Consider the following 21183-nt stretch of genomic DNA (forward strand, 5'->3'; position numbering starts at 1 on the left):
TCTTCACTGAAGAATATCTGTTAACAGAGAGTCCAAAACTGTTCTTTGATCTTTTGGGCAAGGAGTGGGCAGCATCAGGTTGACCTGGATCAAGAGATGAATCTTCTTTTATCTGAGGTTTTAAAAACACTTGGGCTTCTACTTTTTCTAAGACAAGGGCATTACCCAGTACATAGGTTATATTTTCATCACAAGTGGAGCTAGTGGGGGGTGATTCAGGTATGGATGGTTTCAGCCTTTGTCCTACTCGGATCTGGTACTGCCTTGTATCAGTACAGGAGTGCCTGTTTTCTTGTTTGGTGCATTTCCCATAATGAACGGTAGGGTGTATGATGACAGAGCACACTCCACATTCAAAGGTACAATTGGTACTAACAGTCTGCCCTGTGGTTTACTCATCTCTCCTGCATTTTGGGTTTGGGACTATACAATAGTTTCATTTATTTTTCTGATCTGCATTCCTTAGTATTCCGGCTGGTTACTTTGCTTTGCAAGGGTAAAGAGGTTACAGTCACAATGACCCTAAATATCAGAGATTATGTTATAACATACTGCTGTGCCAATCCCTCCAAAAGTCTCGGTAATGGGTTTTCAGTACGCATCAATGCAGTTTAACAGGGGAATACGTAGCACACACGGAAATTGGATAGTGTCTTCCCTCCTTATTCACTATTCGCCATTTTGGCAGTGTCAGTATTGCCAGTATATTTTGCTATTCTGTGGTATATGGGTGGTGTAGTTGCAGTTATGTTGGCAGGCCTGCGAGTGCATGGAGTAAGCTTCTATGGTCACAATAGTGAGATCACTGGTCTGAATTATCACCAGCACATCATTGTTTTAGCTGACGACATGGACCCACTGGATAATGTGGGACACACAAGTGCAAAATCTTGCCAATGCTGTTAGTATTCATATATTTTCAACTGGGATGGATGGTGCCATCTCCCTATGCTGGCTTCATTAACAAACACCCTACAATTACCAGTTATAATTACCTCGAAAAATCCATACCATTTTGATGCCGATCGCTCTTTAGGTGGTATTCCTTGTACGAGAACCCTGTCTCCTGTCTTAACAGCGGGACCATGGGAGGAAGTGTGTTCAGTTATGAATCTATTGTATTTGGGTCACTTGACCCTTCAACTGTTGTAGGTGGGCGTATGGGTATTGCATACATTCCTAAACATCCCCTTCTGCATTTATTATCTCTGCTGTCCAGGTGAACAGGTCTCACGGCAATTTCATAGCGCCTGCTGTCATCAGTTCAAACGGTGTCAGTCCATTGCGTCTACAAAGTGTCCCTTTCTGTGCCTTTAATATATTGGGGGGGGAGCATTTGACCCCTTCCTCCTGACATCCCTTTGTCAAGGCCTGTTTTAAAGTTCTATTTGTCCTTTTTACCATTCCTGACCTCTGGAGTTGATAAGGGATGTGAAATCGCTGGGAGATCCCTAATAGTTTACATGCCTCCTTGAGGCACTTGCCAGTGAAATGGATCCCCTAGTCTCAGTCTAATTACTGCAGGACTCCCCATCTCAGAATTATTTCAGTGGCCAATTTTCGGGCCACAGTTTCTGCTGTACAATCACGGGTGGGAAAAGCCTCCACCCACTGGGTGAATTTATCAATCAGGACCAGGCAATATAGCTTATTCTGGCTTTGTGACAATGGCCCAATGCAATCCATTTATGTATTTTCCCATGGTCACTTAGGTTGAGATTGCAGGCTCTGTACGAGCACAGGGGATGCATCACTGGCAATGTTTAGCTATATCTATTCCTGTTCCCTTCCACCACCGTATTTTGGACATCAAATGTGCATGTGCCATGATGTGGTATATATCAGGTAATGTCTATTGGGTACACTGTGGGGGAATTACTGCATCCTGTTTTCTCCACACCTTGTCTGAGTCTTCCCTATCTTCTCCTCACCTCCAACATGTTTACGGTGTCTTTTCTTCCCACAGTTGCTACACCCATTCACTGCAGGCCCACTATTCTGGTGGGCATATCCAGATGCTCTGTTGGGGCACTGATTGGCAAAATGCCCCTTGCACCCACATGCAAAACGTGTGAAGATGTCTCGTCCTTCTGGGTTGCCCCTGTGGCACACTTCATGTGTTGTTGATCTCTGGGAGACAAACTTGTTGCCCCTGTTACATTAACTTGGTGAGATTTGCTATTGTACTGATCGGCCTGTGCTGTCATTGCTAATTGATAACGGCATTATATGCGTCTCCTATCAGAAGCCCCAACTGGATTACTTGTTTAAGGTGGTTGCCTACCCCTGTCCTTTAAAGGTTTGCAGGAATATATAACAACCTGTCTTGTCTATCAACTCCTCTGTACTCAAAATAAGCCTTAAACTTTCTTTCTTCATTGTCTTCAAAGGGTTCGAGGGCCTTCTGGACCATAAGGGTAATACAGGTACAGTCATTTTGAGGAGCTCCTAGTACTCCTTCTATTTGTATTCTGAAGTTGGCAATCCTCTCAGCTTTAGTTCCCCGTTGGTTTGTTATCTAGCTCTGGTCTGATACTGCTGGGTCAATTGAGCCCAAATGGGTCACGAGACCTTAGCCTTTACTAGGACCCAAAGATTGTCTAATATCAAATCATGACCATCCTTGAGTTCTTGAAATTTTTTCCCAAAAATCTGCATTTTTAGCATTCCATTTGGGTTTAGAGAATGTGTCTAAAAACTTACTGTTTCTCCCCTAGTGTCAGGGCCATTTGTACTATCTTGGTGGTAGGTCCTCCTTTGGGGGCCTTGGGTTGTTTGGGTGCAAATGAGTCTAAGATGGTATTGAGATCCCCCAGTGTGTCCCTTATCACTTGACCAGTGGTTTTCATCTTTATGACGCTCATATTTGGCATGTTTGGTATTGAAATCCTAATCATCGGGTCCCTCGTTAATTATTTTACTTCCTTGATCCACACCAGAATCATCTGATCCAGTACTGATATTAGCAGTGGTAAGGTGGTGGGGCCGAAGAACAGGGGCTGTAAGATGACGAATTCCTAAAGAAGGCACCATGTGGGACTTCAGGAGTCAGGCACAGTCCCCCACAAAACTCATTTCCTTCTGGGCCATAGCTATCCAAAATTGTTTTTGTTTGTGAGCTGCATTAGTACTTTGTTTTTATAACATAGCTACAACAATCAGTCCTTTCTGATCTTTGTCCTTGACTTTTTTGGCAGATTGACGTCCATCCCAACCATTATCATAATTTTGTTAATAAGTTTCTTGTTTGCTTCAAATGGTGTCTGCAAAATGGAGCCTTCTGGCCTTCAATTTTCAGGGGGTTTAGGATCTAAGGCAGTCATTGTTGTAACCTGCACCGTTAACTTTGTTGAGTATTACAATTTCTCGGCTTCTCAATCCCTTTCTTGCTTCAACTGATGATTTCTACGTCCATTTCACCAAGCCGTCACGTAACCCACCTGGACTCTTAATTCCGCCTCAGTCTGGGTGTTTGAGAGCTTTGTTGGATGCAACCTGCTTGTTTCTGAGTGATCAAGGTCTGAGATCTTCTCAACCAATTTGTGTCAATGTTGTCAGTGTTAAGTGCTTTTAATCAAGAGACTTATGCTCTATCAAATGCGAACAATTCTCAGACGGTTGTTCACTCCTACAGTTTGAGTTCCTTAATTCACTCTATCCGTGGAGTCCGTCTTACATTATGTATTATTTTGTTTCCCTTTATCCTCTTCAAATAATGCCCTACCTGCCTGTCTGTTGGAGGTTTTTATTAGGGCTTACAGTGGCTCTAGACAGTCAGTGCAGTCCTTCTATTTGAGCTCGCTGTAGTGCTCGTCTGTCAGCATCCCATTGGATTTGCACTTTACCCCTCCTTTGCGCTCTGGTTCATTCATTTGTTTTATAAAATGAATGTCATGTTTTACAGAGACTATTGACAGGGGCTTGCTGTATCTACAGGGTGGTAATATATAACGTACTTACCATCTTAGCGATCCTGCTTACCATCTTAGGACACCCTGCTAACAGCACCAATCTGTAAGAGCGACCTTCCTGGTGGCAGTAACAACTTGGAGGTGGAGGACTTCATTTAAGTGAATTGAGCGATTTATTAAAGCAGTTACCGGTAAATACAGGGAGAGGAGTTCTAGGTGGACACACAGGGATACCGAACTCACTTTAATTCATTGACAATGGGAACTGCAGATGCTGGAGAATCCAAGATAACAAAGTGTGAAGCTGGATGAACACAGCAGGCCAAGCAGCATCTCAGGAGCACAAAAGCTGACGTTTCGGGCCTAGATCAGTGATAATGGGAACTGGAGATGCTGGAGAATCCAAGATAGCAAAGTTTGAAGCTGAATAGTCGCAAACCATTTTAACTTCGCCTCCCATTCCTCAGAAACAACTGCACCTCCCAGTCCCGAACCATTTTAACTCCCCCTCCCATTCCACAGACGACATGTCCATCATGGGCCTCCTGCAGTGCCACAATGATGTCACCCGAAGGTTGCAGGAACAGCAACTCATATTCCGCTTGGGAACCCTGCAGCCCAATGGTATCAATGTGGACTTCACAAGCTTCAAAATCTCCCCTTCCCCCACTGCATCCCAAAACCAGCCCAGTTCTTCCCCTCCCCCCACTGCAAACAACTGCAACTCCCAGTCCCGAACCATTTTAACTCCCCCTCCCATTCCACAGACGACATGTCCATCATGGGCCTCCTGCAGTGCCACAATGATGTCACCCGAAGGTTGCAGGAACAGCAACTCATATTCCGCTCGGGAACCCTGCAGCCCAATGGTATCAAGGTGGACTTCACAAGCTTCAAAATCTCCCCTTCCCCCACTGCATCCCAAAACCAGCCCAGCCTGTCTCTGCTTCCCTAACCTGTTCTTCCTCTCACCCATCCCTTCCTCCCACCTCAAGCCACACCTCCATTTCCTACCTACTTCCTCATCCCGCCTCCTTGACCTGTCCGTCTTCCCTGGACTGACCTTTCCCCTCCCTACCTCCCCACCTATACTCTCCTCTCCACCTATCTTCTTTTCTCTCCATCTTTGGTCCGCCTCCCCCGCTCGCCCTATTTATTCCAGCACCCTCTCCCCATACCCCTCTCTGATGAAGGGTCTAGGCCTGAAACGTCAGCTTTTGTGCTCCTGAGATGCTGCTTGGCCTGCTGTGTTCATCCAGCTTCACACTTTGTTCACTTTAATTCATTAGCGTGAATTACAGCATTTTATACACAGAAATTCTAGCATTCAACAGCAGTTTATCTCCACCACCGCCCCCCCCCCCCCCCCCCCCCCCCCCCCGCCGCCTTTCTGGTGTGTTCACTCCCTAGGGCACATCATAAACTCTCATTTTAGTTTGATAATTTAATCAAAGTTTGATAATTTAATCGGCTGTCTACTTTGTCAGCTATTCCTGTCCTATTGCCTGTCTAATCTCATAACCAGCTATGTGCATGGTCCTCTGGCCTAACTGAATGTCACAGAGGTGTCAGCCATTTCAACACAGTCAGTAGACCACATTATTCCCCAGGAGAAAGCCTTGCTTAAACACTTCCAGTCAGCTATTTTATGTCTATTCTACCATACTGACATGAATGTGTGTGTTAGTGTCTGTGTGTGTGTGTGTGCGTCTATATGTGTGTGGTAGAGTCTTCCCTTTCACAAGACTGTTGCACCACTGTATTTTGAAAGCAGACAATTGAGAAAGTGAGGTTGACATCTCACTTCATGAACAGGAATGTAAGGCCCATGGCATAGAGGAAGACTGTTCTTTTCCCTAAGTGCAAAGACCCAATCATCAAATCTTGTGAGCCTGTAAGACATTGCCACCTGGGTGATTCACTTGTGGGGTTCGAATATAGCTGGCTGGTCAGCGCTTCTATCGCCCAACCCTTTTTGCCCTTGAGAAGATGGTGGTGAGCTGCATTCTAGAACCGCTATAGTCCATATGCTGTAAGTTGACCCACAATACCTTTAGAGAGGGAATCCTAGGATTTTGACACAGTGCAATAAAGGAATGACAATACATTTACAACACAGGATGGCGAGTGGCTTGCAAGGGAACTTGAAGTTGGGTGCTTTCATGTATCTGATGTCCTTGTCATTCTAGATGGAAGTGGTTATGGGTTTGGAATGTCTGTCCAAGGATCTTTGGTGAATTTCTGTAGTGCATCTTGTAGGTAGTACATACTACTGCCACTGAGTGTTGGTGAATACTGTCACATCAGAAGGAATGCAACTGTTCCAGAAGCAGATCAACGATCATCTGTAGTCTGAAAATTGAAGAGTCACAATCTCCTCTCTGCTACTTCAAACCCAATGTCACCCTGTCATTGCACAATCTCCCAAATAAGAACAGCAAGAACAACCCTTTTCTGATGAAGGGTCAGCCCAAAATGTCAGCTCTTGTGCTCATAAGAAGCTGCTTGGCCTGCTGTGTTCATCCAGCTCCACACTTTGTTATCTCAGATTCTCCAGCATCTGCAGTTCCCATTATCTAAGAACAGCAGTGTACCACTTTCAATATTGCATGCAGCAACTTCCTTCAGTAGCTCTCACCCACCTCATGCTCCTAAACTATGAAGTCTTCCTAACATCTGCAATTATTACTCACTCACCATCCATCATGTTCTTGCATCACAAATAAAAGCTCTTCCAACCACTTTCCTCTCACTAAATCCTTGCCTTTGTTTCATTTCAGGAGAAACTGTCTCATGATAGGTCAGAAATAGCGAAGACAGATTAGGTAGAAGCCAACATTCATCTCCTCAACCACTAAACATAGAGACATAGAAACTATGAGCGGAAGGAGGCTATTCGTCCCTGCTCCATCTTTCAAATGATGATGGCTGATGCTGTATCTCAATGCTACAATACTGCTTTCTCCTCATATGCCTTGAAGCTTCCAGAGTCTAAAAAACAGTCTCAGATATTTACTGACTTAGCCACCACATCAAGCTATGGTAGAGAATTCCATATATCCACTACTATTTCAGTGAAGAACTTTTTTTCTGTCCTGAATGGTCTACACCACATTCTAAGACTGTGTCCCCGGGTTCTAGACTCCCCAGCCAGGGAAAATTTCCTCCCTGCATCTAAACTGTCCAAACCTGTTAGAATTTTATACAATTAAATCAAATCCTTTCTCATTCTTCCAAGCTCTAGTGAAATAAAAGCTCTATCAAGCCAATCTCTTCATAAGACAGTCCTACCATCTCTGGTATTAGCCAAGTGAAACTACTGCACTCCAAGTATGGCAAGAATATCCTTTCTTAGGGAGGGACACCAAAACTGTAAGCAATGCTCCAGGTTTAGTCTCAACAAGGCCCTGTTTAACTGCAGTAAGACATCCCTAATTCTGAACTTTAATCGTCTTGCAGTGAAGTTCAATTTACTATTTGCCTTCATAATTGCTTGCCGCACCCACCTGGCTACTTTCATGGATCGGAGGAATTGCAGATGCTGGAGAATCTGAGACAACAAGATGTAGAGCTGGATGAACACAGCAGGCCAAGCAGCATCAGAGGAGCAGGGGAGTTGATGTTTTGGGCCTAGACCCTTTTTGACCCATTTCTGAAGAAGGGTCTAGGCCTGAAACGTCGGCTTTCCTGCTCCTATGATGCTGCTTGGCCTGCTGTGTTCACCCAGCTCTAGTTGTCTCCGGCTACATTCATGAACTGTTTATAAGTAAAGCCAGATTCTTTTTCACATTCATGCTTTCTAATGTATCACCATTTAAATAATACTCTTCTGAATTTCATACTGAAATGTATACCTTTATATTTAACCACATTGTACTGCATCTGCTCTGTGTTTGTTGGCTCACTAAGCTCATATAAATCACCTTAGAGCTCACAATTCCACCCAGATTTGTGTCTTCTGCAAACTTGAAAATGTTGCATTTGGTTCCCTCATCCAGATTATTTGTATATAGTATGAGTACCTAGGGCCAAAGCACTAATCCTTGCAGTACCTCACTAGTCACTGCCTGCCACTTGGAAAAAGACTCATTTATTCCTACTGTCTGTTTCCTGCCTGTTAAGCAATTTTCATCCATGCCAACATATTACCCCATTCTTTGTGATTTAATATTACTCACTAATGTCTTAAGAGGAGCCTTATGTTAAGCATGATTTACAGAGACGTCTCCACGTCTATCATGTCACGTCATATTAGAAACCTGTATATTTCAAAAGTTTAACATCCTCATTCTTCTAAACTCGAATGAATAAATTTCCACTCTGTTTAGCTGTTCATAATAACTCAACCCTTTCATACAAGGGATCAAATGAATGAATTTCCCTTGAATTGTCTGCAATGCCAATACTTGGTTTCTTAAATAAGGGGATCAAAACTGTACACAACAATCCAGATGTGGCCTCACCAACACCCTGTAAAATTGTAATGAGGCTTCCCATTTTTAAAAACCCCAACCACTTTGCAATAAATGCCAAAATTCCATTTACCTTCTTAATTACTCACCGCGTCTGGATGCAAACATTTTCTGTTTCATGCACAAAAACACTCAGATCTGGCTATACTGCTTGTTTGGAGTTTTTCTCCACTTTGATTCTTCCCACCAAAGTGCATGGCCTCACACTTTGCTAGTTAGACTCCACCTGCAAGTGTTTATCCACTCATTCAACCTGTTAATGTGCCCTTGCGTATTCCTTATATCCTCCTCACCACTTGTCTTCCCACCTATTTTTGCATTGTCAGCAAATTTGAATACATTATTCTCTGGCCCCTCATTCAAGTTATTAATATAGATAGTAAACAATTGAGATCTTTGTGGAACTCCATTAGTTATGTCTTTCCAACCTGTTTTTATCTTTCCTCAGAGGATTCTTTCAAGCTTCTTACTATTGCCCACATCACTTATGGGGTCAGAGAATTCCACTAATTAACTTCCAAGGATGAGTAAACACAAATTGTTAATTTTTGCAAAAGGAGACAATAAGATTTATGAGGTTGCAACATGTTTCTCCAGACAATTCTCCAGACAATGGGTAAGGCTGATGACAGATATGTAGGGTTTTCTTCGTTCACTTCTAAAGCAGGGCAGCAACTTAAATGTTTTAAAATTTAAAAACTTTTAAATTTGAAGTGCCTTCAGCATTGTTTGGTGAAGCAGGCAAGCAAATTACCGAATTGGGTCAGTGCAGTCTCTGATGTTGACAAGACCTCACACGTTTAATAATTGTCTTCACGTAGAAAATATGATTGCCCCTTCAAAATGTATTTAAATTGTTATTTTTTAACGTGTAGAATAGAGAATAGGGCCACCATTTGAGTCAACCATTTTGTTTCAAGGATGCAACAATAATATGAGTGATACGCAGTTTTACTTCTGTGCTCATTCTGTCGGAATTGGAGACATTAAAAAATGTGAAGCTATCTTTCTAGATTTGATAATTTGCTGCTAATAAACACAATGAACAGGTAAGAACCTCTGTAATAATATAAAGTGCCTACATGATACAATCAAAATAACAAAGTGCTTCCATTTGCTACTTGAGTTCTAAATCTAAAGGAGACTTAAAAAAAGAAATCACTTTTATTATAATAAAAGCAAAATACACGGATGCTGGAAATCTGAAACAAACACAGAGAATGTTGGGGAAGCTCAGCAGGTTTGGCAGTATTTGTGAGCAGAGAATCAACAGTAAAATTTTGAGTCAGCTATGACCCCCACCATTTTCTCCAACTCCAGCAGGTTACCACCAACTGCATCATCTCCTGATCCTAATGCTTCCTCACTCCTGTGCTTCATCCTTTGCATTTTCCTATGTAATTCCTGAAGGTCTAACACTTGCCTCCTCCCTGCCCAGTGTCCATAAAGAGTCATACCAGACTTGAATTGTTAACTCTGGCTCACTTTTCACAGATTCTGTCAGACCTGCTGATCACTTCTATTAATAATTGTGAGTATGGCCTGATCTAAAATGGACATATTAAGCTTTAAGGATATTGCTATTGCTATTATAATTCATTCCCCTTGAATGTTAAACATAATTCTACATTCCCAATTCTTTGGGTTTCCTGTAGGAAAGCATTTATCAATCATCAATGTTCCATTATCAGAGTAAGTTATTGACTCAATATTAAACTAATAGGGACCTGAACATTAAAGCATATTTTAGTAAAGTGGAAAAATAAAATTCAGACTATTAACTCAGATCAAATTGTTGACAAATTATTCATCATTATATACCGTTAAATATGAGATTTGTCTTTGATGAGATACATAGATGCTGTAAAATCATTAGATTAATTTTTGTATTAATAGTAAGTCCTGCAATAATTTATCCAATATAGAGTAGAAATAAAAATCTTAGTTTCTTACATTTCACTGAAAAAACAAAACATATTTTGTAATCTGGATGGAAAACATTTGAAAATGTATTCTAAATTGTCCACATAACTATTGATAAGGTAATTATTTGAACATTGTCTTTTGTGCATTTAAATTAGTAAGGGGAATGAATGTTAACCAAAACAGAAACCTGATTTGGAAAACCATGCCAATTTCCAGGCAGATTGACGTAAATGATATTGAGGGAATGTATTCTAAGTTCCTAATGATACATTAAAGGTATCATCCAAAATAACCAACCCTTAGGGAAGAATTAAATGAACAAACAAGAGAAAAGTCCATAAAAACAGTATTTTATTGAATAGAACTGGCTAACTTCCTTCAGCACTGCATGCTAATTAATTTCAAGTTTTTCTTAGTCAAGTAGAATAGCAATACTGGGTTAATAGAACAAAGTTGGGGATTGTGGGAAAAATAATAAAAGTAACAGGAGAATATAGATGTGGTACAGGCAGAGGAAGAGGAGAAGATGGGTGGGTAAACAGAAATGAACAAGAGAAAAGGGCAAATGAAGATGAGGAAGAAAACTATTAAAATCAAGAAGAAAAGGGAGCATGAAGAAGGTGAAAAATTAGATCAAAGTGGATGGTAGAACTTAAGCATTGGACAATGAGAAACTGGGATAAGAAGTCAACTGGGGAGGTTGCCATGAATAAAGAAATCATTAAGGAGAATTACTACAAAAATCGACATGAAGCAAGACTACAACTAATGTGTAAAGGAGAAAACAAAATCCAGACCCTAGATCGAAAGGGATTGGAAGCCAATGATTTGTGTCGGAACATGAAATATAGCTTGAAAGGTGGGACTAGTTGGGAGCTGCAGCCAACAGTGAACAAAACTAGATACTTAGCGAAAGAATTGCAACCTATGGCTTACTATGCAGTCGGTAGGAGGTGTGAGGGTGGACTAAGTCCAATAGGAGGCAGGGAGGGAGGCAACGCAGATCTGTGAATCCTATTTGACTTTGTTTAGGTGCTGAAATTTGCATTGGCACTTATTGGCACTTGAGACTTCTGATATTTGCTGGCTATTCAGAGTCACTGTCATAGAATTATAGAATCCCTACAGTATGGAAACAAGCCATTTTGAGTCATCAAGACCACAACAACCCTCCAAAGAGCATCCCACCCAGACCCAAACCCCTACCCTATCCCTGTAACCCTGCATTGCCCATGCCTAATTCATCTAACCATCACATTCCTGGATAGTCTGGACAATTTAGCATGGCTAGCAACTGAGCCACCATGCTTCCCTCTTCCAGTTATTATTCCAAAACACTTTATGAGGATCCTCTGTTATCTTTCTTCATCATTTTTTTTGGGATGCAAGTGTTATGCCTCACTGGCGGAATGCACTGGAATCAAGCTCTGCTATTCCCAGCGTCATCACAAAAAGTTAAAGATTTTATAAAAATATGCAAAATTCTCCAAGTTACCTGTCTTTTACTCTCGTGTTGACAGAAAGCATGGACTATGTTTCTGCACGGAATAAGGATGCTATGCATTACAAATAAATTGATTCAGGATAAAGATAAACAATTATGAACTATCAACAAATAACTCTGCCAGTTAAAACTCTAACCCCTTTAAGTTCTTGTACACATATACAGGTAGACACAGTAGACACAATAAACCATGGCTGACAGCAAGGCCTGGGAAAGCATTGATTCCTGCCTGCGGAGTTCTCTGAGGTGATACTTTTGGCTTGTTAGGACCTGCTGCTCTTTGATCTTCCTTCTTGAGATACATTCACTTGCTTGCAGCTGGCACTGGGTAACTGTTTCACAACTTATAAAGTCTATGATTAGTTGCTAAAAAGCCACACCTTACAACAACTGATAAGGAGAACTAAACTGGCTTTCTTCAGATATGGGCATTGCTTCTGAGACCATTATTTATTGCCAATCCTTAATTGTCCTGAGGACAATTAAGAGTTAACCACATTTCTGTGGGCCTGAAGTCATGTGTAGACCAGACCAGGCAATGACGGTGTATTTCCTTCCCTAAAGGATGTGTTTTTGTGACAATCAATAATGGTGTCATGGTCACTATTTGGCTGGCTTTTATTCCAGATTTTTATTGAAATCAAATTTTACCAAATGACATAACAGGATTCAAACACATGTCCCCAGAATATTAGTTCTCCAGTTCTGATGAAGGGTCATCGGACCCGAATATTAACGCTGATTTCTCTTCACAGATGCTGCCAAACCTGCTAAGCTTTTCAGCAACTTCTGCTTTTGTCCCCAGAACATAAAACAGTCTTTACACAAGTCTTTCTTTAATACATGCATGACAGCTTAGGGCATGAGACAGTGCATCAAATGGGCTCAAAGTGAAACATTAGGGAGGTGCGTAGTGGAAGAGATTGCATCTAGCTTAGAAAAAAAAAGTGAGATTGTGCTTAGCAGGGCAAGGAAGTATAGCAGTTTGAAATATTGCTTAAAAAGAAAAAGAAACATTGGTTCCATTACTTTTGCTCAATACTAGAAGTGACTGATTCCATCTTTAACATTATTCGTTGGTAAACAAATTCAATCTACGCAGTCAAGAAGATGGTACACAGAGTCTGCTCTTCTCAGTTATTGATTTTTCTGTTATATGTAGAGTCTGCTGATTTCTGGAGTTTTAGTCTGGTCAATACATTTAGTTCAGCCCTAAGGAGGTTTCTGCAACCTCACTGCATACATGTCATTGTCTCATCTTTGTTCTTTTCACTCAGTGATTTTTTTTTCATTTATGTTTCTATCTCTAAAGACATATTATGGTAAACAGATGTTGAACTTCTATACAAAGCTTCTTGGTTCTCAGTATTCCATTTTATTTATTTATATTACAGGTATTTCTCTTCCTGGCAGATGTAAATTGCGAACAATTACACTGCTCATTTGGAAATTCAGTGGATTCTCAATTGAATGATTTTTATGCAGAAGTCTAATGCACCTTGTAATCAATTAGTCACATTTAGTGTTTGGTGTTTTATCATAATTTTAGAAGCAGTCATTACTTTTAATGTAAGTTGTGCCAAAGTAAGTTGCAAAATGCAATAAAATTCTCTGGGAATAATTGGAGGCCTTAATGTAATTAATGGGAATTGGCTATGATCTGCTTTTGGTGCTGGAGAGCTGGGAAGATCTGCCCTTGAGGCACAATGATAATGTTCCTATCTCTGAACCAGGAGGCCAAAGCCAAATCCCATCTGCTCCAGAGATGTGTAATAACATCTGTAAACAGTTTGATTCTAAACTAACTTGAACTGGGAAGTTAGAGAGCCTTCATAGTGCTGTGTTGTGTCCCTGCTTCTGACCCACAAGGTCTGGGTACAAATTTTGCCTCCCTCTAGAGATATATAAGGTCATCTTTGAACAGGTTGATTAGAAAATATCTAGGCCTGAGAAAAATACTCCCAGCCCCACATCAAACTGAAAAATAATGTTTTTCTAACATTCATTTATAAGCCATATCCAGGAAAACCTCACGAGAAAAAAATCAGGAGGCGGAAACATATGGTTTTGCCAGGCAGTTTAGCAAGATTCCCTCCACAGCACCATTCCTTTGAGAAGAACAAGGGCAGCAGATGCAAGGGAATACCACCACTGCAGGTTCCTTTCCAAGACATATGCCATCCTGACTTGAAACAGTATCATTATTCCTTCACTATTGCAGGGACAAAGTTATGGAACTCTCTCTACAAAGCATTATATGTATACCTAAACTCCAGGGACTGCTGAAATTCACCACCACTTGCTCAAGAGTACTTAGGAATGAGCAATAAATTATGATCTAGCCACATCACATGAACATCCACCTCTTCAATGATGCTGGGTGCCATTAACAGCATGTGCAGGCCTCTGTGAGCTCAGCATATTGACAGGGAAATGTTCTGTAAGTGTACAGGAAATACTCCATCATGATCAATTACCATGTGAATGTGATCAGATGATCCTGACAGTGAATGCCAGCTTTGAGGCAGCAGCCATGATCCATTCATCCTGCACAATTCAACCATACCCGGCATCTTTGGTCCACCATGAAGACCCACAGGGCACTGGTACTCTTGTTATATTTACCAAGTTCAGGTCTCACCTATGTGACTGAACCACTTGAGAGCAGTGCATCTGTATGATAGCCATGCACTCAAAACTGTCAAAACTGTCTGTCTGCTTTGAACTGATATGTCTGTTTTTGTATCCTTGTCATTCTGTGTCTCTCTGTCTTTGTGTCTTTCTCCAAAAAAAAGCTGCTTTTTTTTTACTTTAAGGTGTAATAATGTACCTCTTGATCTTCTGTAGAATTTGGTAACAGATTACATGGGCCTGTCTCCAGGCAGAATTGGCATGATCGCAATATTCAGAAACTGTCGTTTTACTTTAAAGTAAAAGAAGGAAGTTTAAAACCCAACCATCATAAAAAGTTTTACATTGTAACAAGAATAATTTCTTAATCAGCTATTACCTGGTACTGTGTAGAAATTCTGGTTATCAAAATAGATGCCTTTAACATTAACTGCAAAGTTCAGACAAATTATGGCTGCTTTAGAACAATATAATAATGGATAATATACTACAAATAGCAACCCAAATGATGAAGTTTCTGCCCACTCACTTGTCAATCATAAAGGGTTCCAAACAACTAAAGGTCTGCCCTTTTATCGAAGGAGTTAGAAAATGTCATCATTCAAGGTGGGCTAAGATCTATTTTTTGATTTGTAATAAGGGGCCTTAAAGGTTGACCTGTTTATGTGTCATGCTGTTTGAATGAAATAGAATGGCACTTTAACTAACAAGATGCCATAATGCTATTTTGATAGGACATAAGATTATCTCCAAAAAGACTCTAATATTTGTGATTGTAAATTTCATCCTTAGAACCATCTGTTGTAGGAATGCAAGTGAAATAGTACAATGAGAACATTCAAAAATCCATTTTCAACATTCCTTTCTCTCTAACCTCCTTAAATGTGTTCCCCATGCCGATCTCTGCCATCACTTCTTGATTTCCTTCAAACCAATTTCTGTACTGCTCAAAACTCCCAGATGATTCTTGCCAAATTTGCCAAAAAGGTTCTTTATAATTACCAATACAAATGTTATCTAACATTTAAGTCTATAGTTTCTCCTTTGTGGTCCTTTATTTTTTTTTACCTCCAGCAAGTCCAGCACATCTCCAGCAATGATCATGTGTCCAATCTCAATACTACCGTGCATCAACAGTCATTCCAAATGTATCATTAGGTTCCATTCTTGCTCTTCCTCTTCTTCCTTAAACATATGTCATCCTTTGGTGATACAGTTATAGCTAATGGGTCACCTTTCACATGTATGGAGGCAATATACAACTCTTATTCTATCTTTATTCTTGATTCCTCAAACACCAGCTGTCCAACTGTTATAATAATATTATTATTTCCCATATATGCAATAATTCCCTTCAATTCAACATTCACAAGGTTAGATCCATGTTGATGAAATTAATTTTGGTCTGACAAAATTAATAATGGTCTCATTTAAATCTCTTTCTATTATTGTTGTAACTTTATTAGATATTAGAAAATTCTTGTTATACATTACAATTCTTATTAAATCTGAGGAAAAGCCTAATTAATTTAACAAAATGACTGTTCAGAAGAACTTTGTGAATCATGATTGTATTTTATTACTGTCAGAAAATATTAGTTAACCAATGGAGCCTAGCAGCATATTGTCTGCATCTGACTAAACTCATTAGATTTATAACTGACATTCCTTACAATTTTGTTTGATACGGCTTCAATTTCCCAATGTTGAAATTTTCACTTATAATCTCTGAATTGGACATTATATTTCCACCACAGGAAGTAAATTTATGTGTGACAGTATGACCCAGTGACCAGAATTTTCTTAGGCCCATTGGAGATTGGAACAATGAAATTTACAAAAGACAGCATTGAGCTCACCCCATGAGATATTCCTTTTGCCTCTCACTTTTCCCAGAGGGAGAAGCACACTGGCAAGTGAAATGCAGTTGGTGGTGGACAGAAGGTAAACTAATTGGTGGGCATTTCATAAGCAGACTACAATCTTGCTGGCATCACAAGAGCCACCACCACCTTTCCCACCCACAACCTATCAAATAAGATGAGATTGATGAATAATGGGCGGTAGAGGCTGTATTACAGACTTTAGAGGTTTAAATCGTCCTGCTAGAAAATTGCAAGACTGCTCTCTTTCCATCTCATAGACTTATCATTGAGTGCAGAAGTTCTGCAGACAGATCCTCGTGAAGGTTCATAATGTCTTAGTGCCTCCTATCATGTTGATCATGGCTGTACTGCTTCCCTGCTACTCTAGATACTTGAGCCTCAGCAGGGTTCCATGCTTGGGCTATCAACTTTCCTTGCTCAGGGCTATACCAACCCGAGCTTTGGAAATTTTTGAACCTTGACAGGATAGCAAACAGGGAGACAGTCTGTTAATTAATCATCTCCCATAAAATTGCTATTGAAAAAAATGTGATCAAGGCCCAGAAATAGTTATTTGTAGAACCGCTACAGTGTGAAAACAAGCTGTTCAGCCCAACAAGTCCACACGGCCCCTCTGAAGAGGATCCCACCCAGACTCATTCCCCTAATTTCCCATGTTTAACCCACCTAACCTAAACATCCCTAGGCAGTATGGGCAATTTAGCATGGCCAATCCACCTACCCTGCACATCTTCGGACAATGAGCAGAAACTGGAGCATCCGGAGGAAACCCACGCAAACACGGGGAGAATGTGTAAACTTCACACAGACAATTGTTCAAGGCTAGAATCAAACCTAGGTCCTTGGCAATGTGAGGCAGCAGTGCTAACCACTGAGCCACAATGCTGCCCAACATATGGCTTCATAAGTTTCCTGACACCTTCAGGAATATTCAAGCCAATCTTTTGGTGTTAGATATGAGTATCTCTGATAAAATTGGGCAGCAGGATGACACAGTGGTTAGTACTACTGCCTCACAGTATCAGAGGCTTGGATTCAATTCTAACCTTGGGTAATTTTCTGTATAGAGTTTGTACATTCTCCCTGTATCTGCTGGGTTTCCGCTGGGACCTCTGGTCTCCAGAGTCCAAAGATATTCAATTTAGGTGGATTGGGTATGCTAAACTGCCTTGTAATGTCCAAGGATGTGGAATTCTTGGTGGAATGTGCCATGATAAATGCAGGGTTATGGGGATAGGGAGGTGGAATACTCTTTGGAGGTTCAGTGCAGACATTACAGGCCAAATAGCATCTATCTGCACTATACAGATTCTAAGGTAAGACACAGTAACTCTATATGTGAATATATCAAACAAACAAATGGATGTAACTTCTGAATGATAAGTATATAAATAATAGAATTAGTTTTTATTGCATTTGTGATTTTGTATGGCAGCATATGGTGATGATAACTAAGACAGGCTTCTGTATTTCCTGTTTTAGGCACACCAAGATGAAGACAGCTACCAATATTTACATTTTTAATCTTGCTGCAGCAGATGCTCTAGCAACAAGCACAATGCCTTTCCAGAGTGCTGATTATTTGTTGGGATCTTGGCCATTTGGAGATACATTGTGTAAAATAGTTGTCTCCATTGATTATTACAATATGTTTACGAGCATTTTCACATTGACAATGATGAGTGTTGACCGATATATTGCTGTGTGCCATCCAGTGAAGGCATTGGATTTTCGTACCCCTCTGAAGGCAAAAGTGATAAACGTTTGCATCTGGATCCTTGCCTCAGTTATTGGCATACCCGTTACAGTGCTGGGGGGCACTGGGACAAGGAATGGTGAGTATTAAAACCACTTCAAAGTCATTTTAATTCAGTTAAGAAATATTAGTAAAGTCTGATTTTTTTCTCAAAAGTATTTAATTTTTATGTTAAATTTTTTGCTAATTTTGTTTAATTTTTTTCCTACATTTTAAAGAAGTGGAAACATTTATTGAATAAGCAAAATATGCTTTTAAGAGTAAATTATAAGTGATGAAGTAACCTGGATGGTGTCAAATATAAGAAAAGGTTTTGAGAAGTTTGAAATGTTTCCATGTAACTGTGCCTTTCAGAGCAGATTATGTTTGAACTTTTCAAGCAACTGGTTTTCTAAATGTTAATTATATATTATATACAACTTAACAACAGCATTAATATGTGAACTTTACGGTCTTGAACCATCACAAAGTACTTCATTGTGAATAGACAAAAATCTTTATTAAAGAGGTGAATGTCAGGCAGATCTTATAAAGTACAAAAAGTGAGTAGAAATATGAAAATATTTATTGAGGAAAGTTGAGAACTTAGAGCCTAGAAAGCTGACGTTAGTGCTCCAGTGGTGGATTAATTAAAATGGATTTTCACAAGAAGTTAGAATTTAAAAAAACTGAGAATTCATATTATCATAAAATTATAGAGAACTGACGGATAGAGCCTGTACTATGTAATGGTAAAGTTATTCAATTAATTCCACTTTACTTTTTGTTTCTCCAGAGCCCTGAAAATTACTATTTCTTTTATTTTTTTATAAGATGTGAGAATTTCTGGCAACACTTCCGGCATTTCTTGCCCATCTCTAAGTGTTTCTGAGCTCAGGGCATGACCAGGATCATTTCAGAGGGCAGTTAATCACGTTACTAAGTGTCAGGAGTCACAGGTAGGCTAGACCATGTATTGTAGCAAGATTTCCTCCCCTGAAGGATAGTAGTTGAAAGTTTCAGTAAAATCTGATTTTTTTTAACTAGATGTCTGTTTTGCATCAATGGATGATAATCTCAGTAATGATGACCATGAGCTATCTTTCAATTTGAGTTTTTATTAATTACATTCACCGCCTTTGTAAGAATGCATTCTAGATCGCACCAAAGTTTTGTATAAAAGAAAGTGATCCTCATGTTGCCACATACAGGTGATCAAGATACATTGGGGTAGCATTTCAGTGAAAGCACAATTTAAGTTTATTCCAGAGAAGGAAAAAGATGGTCTGAGAAAACGGTTTTAGGTTAAGGGGGGCAGATTTTATTAAAATAAGGCAGAATCTAGCCAAAGTAGACTGGGAACAGCCACCAGTGGAAAAATCTACAGCAGAATGGTTGGGTGCAGGGAAGTTTGGTGCTGATGTGGGGGGAGCGTGTGGGACATTCAAAGAGAAAATGGGCAGAGTACAGGGCCCAACATGTTACCTTTCAAGTGAAATTTAGTAGCAAAATTCTGTAGAACCCTAGATGACTGGGAATATTTGGGACATATAAGAAGGAAGAGAGGTGTTTAGCAAAGGGAGCAAATTAATGGAGGCCCTGGGGGATTATAGAAGGTGCAGGTGGAAACATAAGGAAACAACCAGGAGAGTTGTAAGGGACAAGAAAAAACATTGGTAGGCATATTTAGTAAGAATCCCAAGAAACTCCATTAGAAAATGTAGAGGAAGAGGATAACCAGGGAAAGAGTAAGGCCCATAGATACCAAGGGAGCAATCTGTGCATGGAGCTGGAGAACTTAGTAGGGTATTGAACTTCACTTCTGTCTTCACTCAGAAAAGGAGGAGGTTAGCAAGAAGAGTAGAACAGAGTTTGGTAACAGGGTCAATGAGGTTATTGAGTCGTGAGACTTAAGAAGTGAGGAATTGGATGACTTGGCAGGTTTAAAATTGAACAAATTCCAAGGTCGGGATGTGTCATATGCCAGGCTGCTGTGGGAGGCAAAGTCAAAAATTATAGGGACTCTGACCCAAATTTTTAATTCCTATCTGGCCACAGGGAAGTTGCCAGAAGACTGGAGAACAGCTAATATGTTCCACTTGTCAAAAACAATGGGAGGAATAAGCCAGGGAATTACAGATGAATGTATTTCAGATGTCACTGGTAGGGAAACTATTGGAGATAATTCTGAAGTGCTTGGAGAGGCAAGGTTTGATCGGGGATAGTCAGCATGGCTTTTTCAGAGGGAGGTCATGTAAAACAAATTTGATTGAATTTTTCAAAGAGGTAATTAGGCGCACAGATGAAGGTATGCCAACTGATATCTTTTTTTATGGATTTTAGCAAAACCTTTGTCAAGGTCCTACATAGGAGACTGATAAATAAGGTACAAGTACATGGGATCCAAAGTAACTTGGCAAGAATTTATCCAAAATTAGTTACTGGGAGGTGACAGAGGCTGATGTTAGAAGGCTGACTCTGTACTGGAGTCCAGTGTGCAGTAGATCAGTGCTGGATCCCTTATTATTCATATGTGTAAACAATGCCAATAAGAACACTGGGGGCAAGGAATGCATAAGTAAGTTTGTGGATAACATGAAGATTAGTCAGCTGGTTAACAGTGAAGTCTTTGGTCACACGATAATATAGACAGATGGTCAGATGGGCATATCTGTGACAGATAAAATTTAACAAAGAAGGCGGTGAGGTGGAAGAAATAACAAGACAAGAGAATACTCAAAGAATGGCAGGACACTAGGATTTGGGTTGCTTGCCCACAGATTCTTGTAGGCAGCAGGACCACTTAATAATAGTTAAGAAGGTATACTGGACACTTGCCTTTGTCAATTAGTTTCTGCTTAATAGTAAGTCTGCAGAATGCTGATAATGGGGACTCGGTAATGGTAACACATTGAATGTCAAGGGGCATTGATTAGAGATGGTCATTGCCTGGCCTTAGTGTGATGCCAGTATTCTGGTTATCGTTTTCTGGGAATAATGTGAATGCACCAGAATCGATTAAACAGGATATTGCTTGGGATGAAGGATTTTAACTATGTAAGGAAGCTGGGTAGCTTGGTTATTTTTTGAAACAGAGAAGTATGAGGGGGTACCTTAT

At 40.2% G+C, this 21183-nt stretch overlaps 1 protein-coding gene across 1 annotated transcript in view; it reads left to right on the top strand.

The window, feature by feature from the left end:
* Positions 1-21183, top strand: part of oprk1 (opioid receptor, kappa 1) — a 60451-nt gene that overhangs the window by 18014 nt on the left and 21254 nt on the right. The window contains exon 3 of the mRNA XM_048528518.1: positions 17813-18165. Within this exon, the coding sequence (XP_048384475.1) occupies positions 17813-18165 (353 nt within the window). The remainder of the gene's footprint in view (positions 1-17812; positions 18166-21183) is intronic.

The sequence above is a fragment of the Stegostoma tigrinum genome, chromosome 5 (genome assembly GCF_030684315.1).
Source record: "Stegostoma tigrinum isolate sSteTig4 chromosome 5, sSteTig4.hap1, whole genome shotgun sequence".
NCBI classification, from domain to species: domain Eukaryota; kingdom Metazoa; phylum Chordata; class Chondrichthyes; order Orectolobiformes; family Stegostomatidae; genus Stegostoma; species Stegostoma tigrinum.